The 8,887-nt window shown below is 48.6% G+C and overlaps 1 protein-coding gene across 1 annotated transcript; it reads right to left on the minus strand.

Moving 5' to 3' along the window:
- Positions 1-2,214: 2,214 nt before the first annotated feature.
- Positions 2,215-7,987, minus strand: chodl (chondrolectin). The gene is made up of 8 exons (XM_014340848.2): positions 7,664-7,987; positions 5,971-6,146; positions 5,711-5,889; positions 5,461-5,618; positions 5,321-5,362; positions 5,134-5,217; positions 4,964-5,060; positions 2,215-3,224 (listed from the first exon to the last, which is right to left on the minus strand). Exons 1-8 carry the CDS (start codon positions 7,758-7,760, stop codon positions 3,143-3,145), a joined length of 915 nt encoding a protein of 304 aa, XP_014196334.1. The 5' UTR covers positions 7,761-7,987; the 3' UTR covers positions 2,215-3,142.
- Positions 7,988-8,887: the final 900 nt, after the last annotated feature.

Genomic DNA, 8,887 nt, shown 5'->3' on the forward strand with positions numbered 1-8,887 from the left:
ATTTTGCCATTTCTCCACAACAGTTGCCCATAGTGGACGTCATCACAGCCACAGAATCTGCCATACGGATTAATAAATTATCACAGACAGAAGCAGAGCAAATCAGGATGAAAGTCTCAGCCACCCTCTCCAGTGCCAAAGTCCCTCCATCCAACCTCACAATACAAGAAAAGAAGGCCGTCGCTTCCCTGAGCAAAGACCACAACATCACTGTTTTACCAGCTGATAAGGGAAGATGCACCGTGGTCCTAAACACTACAGATTACCATACAAAGATCACTACTCTCCTCAGTGACAACAATACCTACGAAGCCTTAAAGCGAGACCCCACAAGCAGCTACAAAAATAAAGTTATAGCTTGTCTTCAAGACTTTGAAAGGGACAAAATCATTGACCGCCTTTACCCAGGGGATGCCATACCCTGCATTTACAGACTTCCTAAAATCCACAAGGAAGCTGTAACTCAGCCACTTATAACATTGCTAAACACCTTGCTACCATCCTTGCACCTCTCGTGGGGAACACCCCACACCACATCAAGAACTCCACCGACTTCACCGACAAGGTCCAGAAACTTCCCCTGGATCCAGATGAAACCATGGTGTCCTTTGATGTAGTCTCTCTCTTCACGTGCATACCCACCACGGAGACTGTCAGAAAACGACTACAAGAAGACAGCTCCTTGGAAGACAGGACCAACTTCACACCCGATCAGACCTGCACACTGTTAGACCTCTGCCTCACCACCACATACTTCAAATACAACGAAGGCTTCTACAGACAAAAACATGGCTGTGCCATGGGCTCCCCTGTGTCACCTATTGTAGCAACCTTTACATGGAGGAAGTGGAAAGGAAGGCTCTTGGCTCTTTCAAAGGAAGAGTACCACTGGTACAGATATGTAGACGACACCTGGGTCAAAATCAAGACACAAGAAGTGGAATCCTTCACTGCGCACATTAACGCTGTGGATAAAAACATCAAGTTCACCAGGGAAGACACAAAGGACGACTGTTTGCCTTTCCTGGACTGCGCGTGCACATTGAAGAGAACGGCAACCTCAACATCGAAGTTTACCGGAAGCCCACACACACGGACCAGTACCTCCTCTTTGACTCCCATCACCCTCTGGAACACAAACTTGGAGTAATTAGGACCCTACACCACCGGGCAGAACATGTTCCCTCTAAGCCTGAAGGAAAAAAGAAGGAACACACACATGTAAAGGAAGCACTCAAAACGTGCGGCTATCCTAAATGGGCGTTCTTAAAGTCAGCAAAGAGGCACAGAAAAGAAGACCAGACACCAGCGAGGGAGGATAAGAAGGACAGACGCAACAACATTGTCATCCCCTATGTAGCCGGTGTATCAGAGAAACTCAGGAGAGTTTTCTCCAAGCATGACATCCCGGTGCATTTCAGACCCAGCAACACAGCTCAGACAAGAAACTGGTTCACCCGAAAGACAAAACGCCAAAACACAACACTTAACAATGTGGTGTATGCTGTACAGTGCAGCGAGGAATGCCCAGACCTCTACATCGGAGAGACCAAACGTCCACTTCACAAGCCACATGGCACAACACAGAAGAGCACTAGGACAAGGATAGCAGTCAGTCAGCATTTAAAATAATAATAATAATAATATAATAATGGATTGCGATTTATATAGCGCTTTTCATAGGCACCCAAAGCTGCTTTACAATACCACTATTCATTCATCTCTCACATTCAACACTGGTGGAGGCAACTACAGTTGTAGCCACAGCTGCCCTGGGGCAGACTGATCTAAGGATAAAGGTCAGCTCCTTTCGAGGATGCCAATGTTCACATTTTGGACAGAGAGGACAGATGGTTTGAAAGAGGAGTGAAAGAAGCCATCTATGTCCACTGTGAGCGACCATCTTTGAACAGAGGCGGGGTTTACGACACCAACTCTCTGCCATCTATAATCCAGTTTTGAGATCCTCCCAGACGCCTTAACGCCCACTCACATCCTGGGCCATCTGACCTCAGGAATTCACATGATAAGGTGGGGCCAGGTTTCACAATGAACTCACCCGAAACTCTGGCTGATTGGGACCCACACCCAGTTTCACACCTTGGCTCAGGCGATTAGAGGATCATCAGGGGGTCCTTTTGTCCCTCTGTGGGGGGTAAATCCCACTAGGTTTATATCTGGGACTCTCCACCATTTGACCTTAGAACTGAAGAAGCTTCTCGGATGAGAGGTGAAACGTCCTCTAGGGCTCTGACGAGTGTTCGTGTTTTAAACTGAAGCTGTTGATCAGTCAATTATGTCATCCTCAGCAGCACCGTCACACTGATTGACAGCTGTGTTTCTGATCCACAGCTCAGGTGTGTTTTGACTTAAGGCAGAGTATTAGGTGGCCCTCCTGAAACTCATCTCCACACCTGAGTTACAGCGGTCGTTACGCCTCGGGACGCCACTTGCCCGATCATGACCATAAAAACTGCCAGAGGACAACGTGTGCGGAGCCTGAGGCTGATCCAGGTGAGCTGATATTCAGGAAGAGAGCATTTTACAAACATGAGTATTATTAGTTTTTGATCCCTCACATCAGAAGTCTGAATAACCAATCAGTGATCCGAGGACGCGATCCTCAGAGGGACTCATTCAGCTTCAAGCTCCACCCCTATTTTATTTTCTTGAAAACTTTTCCGACCCTCTAACTCTCCTTAGTTATTAACTGGTCTGTTAACACCCCCCGTCTCCGTGGAGCAGCTGCTTCATCAGCTCTCTGTGAAATCAAACGCACCTCTGCTGTGACTCCACCTCCCGAGGGACGCATTAACTTCACCCAATTTACTCGTTTAATTAAACATGGAGCGTCTGGCTGACAGTAACAAGAGGAGGAGCAGGGAGGGAAGAAAAGGAGTAATCAAGGAGGACAAAGAAGAGGGGAGCAAAAAAGAAACGAGGAGGAAGTGGGGGAGATTGAAGAAGAGCAAAGGGACGGTTGATAAAACGAGAGAAAGGAAACTGGAATAAGAAGTACAGAAGAAGAAGTCTCTGTGATGACATTGCCGCCTGTCCGTAAACACCCTGCGATGAAGATGATTGATTGGTTTGACCGTAGAGTGATGTCCTCCCTCTGCCCTGCTGACACTGTCCTGTGATGTCAGACCTCCATGCTGTCAGCTTTGGGTGACCCGGAAATCCACAGATTTGATTGGTCGCCAGGCGTCTTGGTTCGGGAATCACTAGGTGGAGAGAGAGATATGTTGACATCGTCACTAGAACGGCCGCTGTCATGTAAAGAGTCGAGTGAAAGTCACATATTAACCATCTCAAACTGCAGGAAAGCAAAGAGGAGCCGAAGGTTCAGTCTGACCGACACAGGCAGCAACCACCATCAGGAACTGATCAATGACTCTGATCAATGATTCTGATCAGTTACTCTGATCAGTGACCAGTGTTGGGTGTAACAATAATAATATTACATTTTTCAGTATTGCAGTAATGTCACATCTGCACAGACAGCATGTGCTAACCCTAAGCTAACCAGACAGCAGGGGCGTCCAAATTGATGGGCTGCATCCTCCTGAGGCCGCATTTGTAGGCTGATTATGTCACAGCGACCCGACGAAGGATATCCAGATTCGTAAATGCGTCCTCCTTTTCCCCAGATTTGAAGGATGGGTCGAGTGTATCCCTCGTGGCCCATCATATCCCAGAATTCAGCCAATTCCAGTTTACAACAATGGTGGCCGCTACTAAGTTTTAATATTACTCTTATTACTCTTTCTGGGTCACAAAATAAACTTTTAACATATTTTTAGGCGAGAATGCAGCTGTGTAAAACAGAAAACTGATTAAACAAAAGTGTGAGACGGTCGAGAATTTACTCCAGTGTCCTGTTATCACATCAACGAGTTTACGGACGCCGACTCTACGCCCGTTTCGAGGTTAGCCAGGCGGCTAATACTATCTACCGCCTGACTACAAGTAATATGTAATACATTCCACATATCCCGTGTCACTTCACACCATACCTTCCTCCCATTAAAAAGGACTAAAACCTTATTTCAGAATACTCTGCTGCTTCATGTTCTGTGTGTTTGTTTCCATCATATTCATTAAAAGCTGTCCTCAGACAGGCGACGTCCTCCTGGTTGTAACACACAGCCGTCCATTTACGTGCTCTAAGTAAAAGCCGGACTTCAGGTGTCATCTCGATCTAGGGCAAAGAATAAAATGCCACACAGTCTCACCTGAAGAGGGAGCTATGCTTACCCTGCTGCAGGGAAAAAGTCAGAAATGTTCAGAATAATCCTTCTTTGTCTGACACTCTGTCTGAAACAAGCTGTTCTAGCTCCTCCCCCTTTAAGCCCACTCTCTAAATAGAAAACATCTGGAAACCTGCCAAGGGGCAGACTCTGGTCATCATGAGCTTTGCAGCATTTACAGATCCACGTTAGAGGCGCGATATTTATCACACCTAATCATCTGCCTTTGACCTCTGACCCCATCAGGCTCCAACACTGAGCTCCATCCCGCAAGCAAACAGCTGCTTTGGTTCAGCTGAAGCTGTGGCAGGACTGGAGTCAGCCAGCGCTGCCTCGCTGCTTCTGATTCGACAGCTTTAAGGAGTGAGTGGTGAGCTCAGTTGACCCAGCTGGGTCATGGAGGAAAGTGGGAACAGAACCAACGAAAATACGCAAGTCAGCAGATTTTTTGCTGCTGTAGACTCCTGAACTGATGCCAGCAACACACACACACGCTGGTCTTTCTATCACTGTGAGGACTGCATCAGAGGACCAAACCTGACTCCTGCCTAAAAGCATCAGGACTCGATATCCCCACCAAACGTCCCCTCAGAGTGAACACCTCCGGCTGCTGTAAATCAGCTTGTTAACAAGTTGACTCATTACAATCATACAGGAAACGCTGCAGCGGCAGAGGACCATGATGGGATTCGTAGCTGCTCTGCATGTCTTACCTTCTGCTGAGCATCTGAAAACAGCAGGTGGCAGAAGCCACCAGGATGAGCAGCAGCAGGGGGATGGTGGGGATGACGACGTACAGCAGCAGCATACCTGCAGAGACACCAGACCACCTGAGCATTAGGTCATGAGCCCAGATCAGGTCAAAGGTCGCAGGTCTTCTTACCTGAAGCTCCGGCCATGGTGACCTGAGGTGGAACATCTTTGTTGTTTGCAGGCTGTGTGGCCACGCCTCCACCTGTAGTCACTGCTATGGACACAAGAACACACCTGTGCCTTAATACAGAGCTGCAGGTGAGTCCCACCTATGGCTCCACCTGCCTCTATGATCTTATATGGACCTTCCTCCTTACCTGTATCCTGCCCACCAGGTGTGTCATTCACCAGATGGCTCTCTGAAAGATAGGAAGTAAAGAACCTGAGTGAGTGAAGCTGATTGGCTGACAACACCAGGGCTGCTTATCTATGATTGAAGCTGACTGGCTGATGGCACCTGGGTTGTATTTGCAGATGAAGTTGTGTTTCATGTTGCAGCGGTCGTCGTTCCATTGATAGAGATAAGCCCCGCCCAGACCAGAAGGCGCAGTTGGCTGATGGTACATGACAACGCAGGCCTCACCTCCACAGGATGGTTCATCGAAGTACCAGTTCCTGCATCATCAGCACAGTTGGTTAAGCCCAACCCACCCCCTTTAGTAAAACATGCCGGGAGTCACCTGACACAGCTCTGACATCACGCTCACCTGAAGGAGGCCACGCTGCCGTCGGTCCACTGGTAGAGCTGCGGACAGGAAGTTAAGGCATTGCTGAGCTCCGACTGAGTCTGATCCACTCCCTCCACCCGAGTCAGGCCGATCCAGAAGTCCCCGTCAGCTATGCCCCCGCCCCCTCCTGCCCTGCCCACCGCACCTGAACGCAGCTCCTGGAAACAAAAACAAGGAGAAAGGGTCACAGAAAAAGGAGGGGAGGGGAGGGTCTAGAGAGAACCAGGTGTGGGTCTCACCTGCAGCAGGTGCTCGATGTCTCGCTGTTCCGTCGAGCTCTCGATGCTGAGAAGCGCTCCTCTGTCCATCTCGCAGGCCTGACGCGCCTCGCTGAAGGCGACGCGGCTCGACACGTCATGGAAGTACGCCATCTTATAGCAGGGACGCTCAGCCCCGCCCACACACACTGTCTGACCTGAGACATGGAGCCCCGCCCACAGGAAGATGCATCAGAGCAGCACTGAGTGTGTGTGTGTGTGTGTGTGTGTGTGTGTGTGTGTGTGTGTGTGTGTGTGTGTGTGTGTGTGTGTGTGTGTGTGTGCGCAAGATGAAGAACTGCCACACACACACACCACACACACACACACACACACACACACACACACACACACACACACACACTTCACTACTTTAAGTGATTAGCTGGAGTGTCTTCTGCACCATCATCACTTTACTGTTAAAGCCACTAAAGAGCTCCATATATATCTGTCTGCTGTCAGCCCGCCCTCCACCCATCCCTCCACCCACTGTTCCTCCACCCGTTCCTGCTGCCTGTGGTTCAGGTATTTTAGCTGCTCCTCTGATAAATCGAACAGATCTCTGAAACATCAGCTGGCCACATGACCCATTACAAACCTGCAAACCTTACACCAGACACACCACCCAGTGGTAGGCCTGCAAATCCCACATCGCCCCTCCTCTGTCCCCTGAACCTTCAGTCTGCACTCTGCTTCACCTCCCATCTTTTTTTTTAAAATTTTACTAAACCTTGAAAACATCGGCTTCAAGAACGCACATAAGAGTGTGTACGAGCACGCCCGGCTGTGGGCGGCTGCCTCCTATCCCCTCCTCAATCTGTCTGCTGCATCTGTATTCTCACATCTGCAGGAGCTCCAGATGTACACACGAAGCAGTCGTAGTGAGTGTCTACAGAAAATCAGCTAGGACTCAAACAGACAACAAATATGACACAAAGTGAAGTTTATTTTATCGAATCTGTTGAAGGCATCTGAGCTGATGGCCGCGTGTCATCATTGCCATGAAGGCGATGGTTTGAATACTCGCAGTGGTTTGTGTGACTCGATCCTCACTTCGATCAGGTGTCACGTTTCACCCTGACAGAAGAACATAGCTCTTTCATTTCTGTGATCACAGTCAGATGATGTTTGCACAGGTCAGAAATTCTTTAATGTGATCAAAGCCACAGACACACACACGCACACACACACGTATACACACACGTATACACACATGTATACACACATGCGTACACGTATAAAGACACATACATATAAACACACATACACACAGACACGTATACACAGATTTATACACACACGTAGACACACATTTATACACACAGGTATGCACACATATACACAGACGTGTACACAGACACACACACCACACACATGTGGCTGTACTTTGGTGGACGAGCATCCCTGTAAGGCTGACAGATTTCAGTGAATGACTCTCTGGGAACACATCACATATCTCACTACATTAATGGTTCTTTTCACTGGTTTAACTGTATTTCCACTTAAACCAGTGCTGCTGGTTTTCCTTCAGAGTGGAAAACATGAAGTGCAGCAGGATGAGCTGCTGCCTGCGCCGCTGCGAGCTGCAACACTCAGGTTTCTGTAACATGGAAACTTTTCACGCCTCAAAAGAGCCACACTGTTTAAAAAGTAATTGGATTACTGCAGTACTCACCGCTCACCACCCGTGCTGCCTCCACCTGGACCATCCCCATCGCCACAACGACCCCGAGCATCAGTCGGTTAATTATCACGGTCCTTGAGCAGGTCATCTTTATTTCTTTAAATATGAAATTAAATCTACAAAATAAAAGTGTTTCTGTGGAGAGCTGTTCCAGAGACGTTTCAAAATAAAAGCCTGCCTCTGGTCAGCGTGCTCCTGGTGCCCATGTTTCCTCTCCTGTCTCTGTACTCTGAAGTGAAGCGGGAGGCAGAGGAGCGCCTGTCTCCTCCTCCTCCATCGATCCTGCCCACTGAGCCACAGCTGTAACCTCCTCCTTCAATAAAGCCCGGGGGACCACACACACACACACACACACACACACACACACACACACACACACACGTTTAATTCATTTACTCAGAGCCTCAGCTGATCAATAGATGAAATGTGCAGTTATGAGCATCACTTGAGCTCGCCGCTTCCTCCATTGATCCCCGAGCAGGAGGAATTTTCTCTCATTATTCACACAGCAAGCGGCTCCAGTTTCACATTAATGAAAGCTGAACGCAGAATCGGTTTCATTCTGACACACGCCGTGGAAACGCTTCCTGCGTTTTAAACCCTGATCCGTGCACAGACGCTTCCCGTTAAGATGTCTGATTTTAGGTTTCCTTCATCCTGTCAGAGGTCCTGAGATGTTTGTGGGGACATGGATCCCAAACTGCGGACTGGAGCTCCCCCCTTTATCCTCAGTGTCCACACAGCCACTGCAGCAGCCACTGTATGACAGCCGTGGGATGAATGACCCACTCACACTCGACTGTGGTGTCACCCACTGTTTTGACGTCCACCATGGTGGGTTTGTGGAGCATTATCAGTCTGCATTCACAGACTCTGGCTGTATCCCAATCCAGGGTCTGCAGGCTTAAAGGCCACATTTTAAGGCCGGTTAAATCACCGCGACGCGACGAAGGCTGTCCCAATTCAAAGGCTGCTCGAAATGCGGCCCTCAAATGCGTCCTTCATTTCCCTGAATTTTAAGGACGTGGCGGTGTAGACTTCGTGGCCCAACATATCCCAGAATGCATTTGTAACATAGTTAAATAGAGTTGAAGTTAAATCCCGCTAAATGGGACATTGGCGCCACCTACTGTCGAAAAAGTCCCCCTGCAATATTCACAAAGGGCAAGGGATTCTGGGTAATCCTCAGAATAATGGAGGATTCCTGCGAGGTAA

Source organism: Haplochromis burtoni, unplaced genomic scaffold, assembly GCF_018398535.1.
Source record: "Haplochromis burtoni strain Fernald_Lab_line unplaced genomic scaffold, NCSU_Asbu1 Contig_408, whole genome shotgun sequence".
Taxonomy (NCBI): Eukaryota; Metazoa; Chordata; class Actinopteri; order Cichliformes; family Cichlidae; genus Haplochromis; species Haplochromis burtoni.

Coding starts and splice junctions, on each gene's coding strand:
- chodl (XM_014340848.2), bottom strand. CDS start 7,760: ATGACCTGCTCAAGGACCGTGATAATTAACCGACTGATGCTCGGGGTC. Junction 5,218..5,320: donor ACCTGGTGGGCAGGATACAG/GTAAGGAGGAAG, acceptor TTGTGTCCATAG/CAGTGACTACAGGTGGAGGC. Junction 5,061..5,133: donor CACCATGGCCGGAGCTTCAG/GTAAGAAGACCT, acceptor GTGTCTCTGCAG/GTATGCTGCTGCTGTACGTC.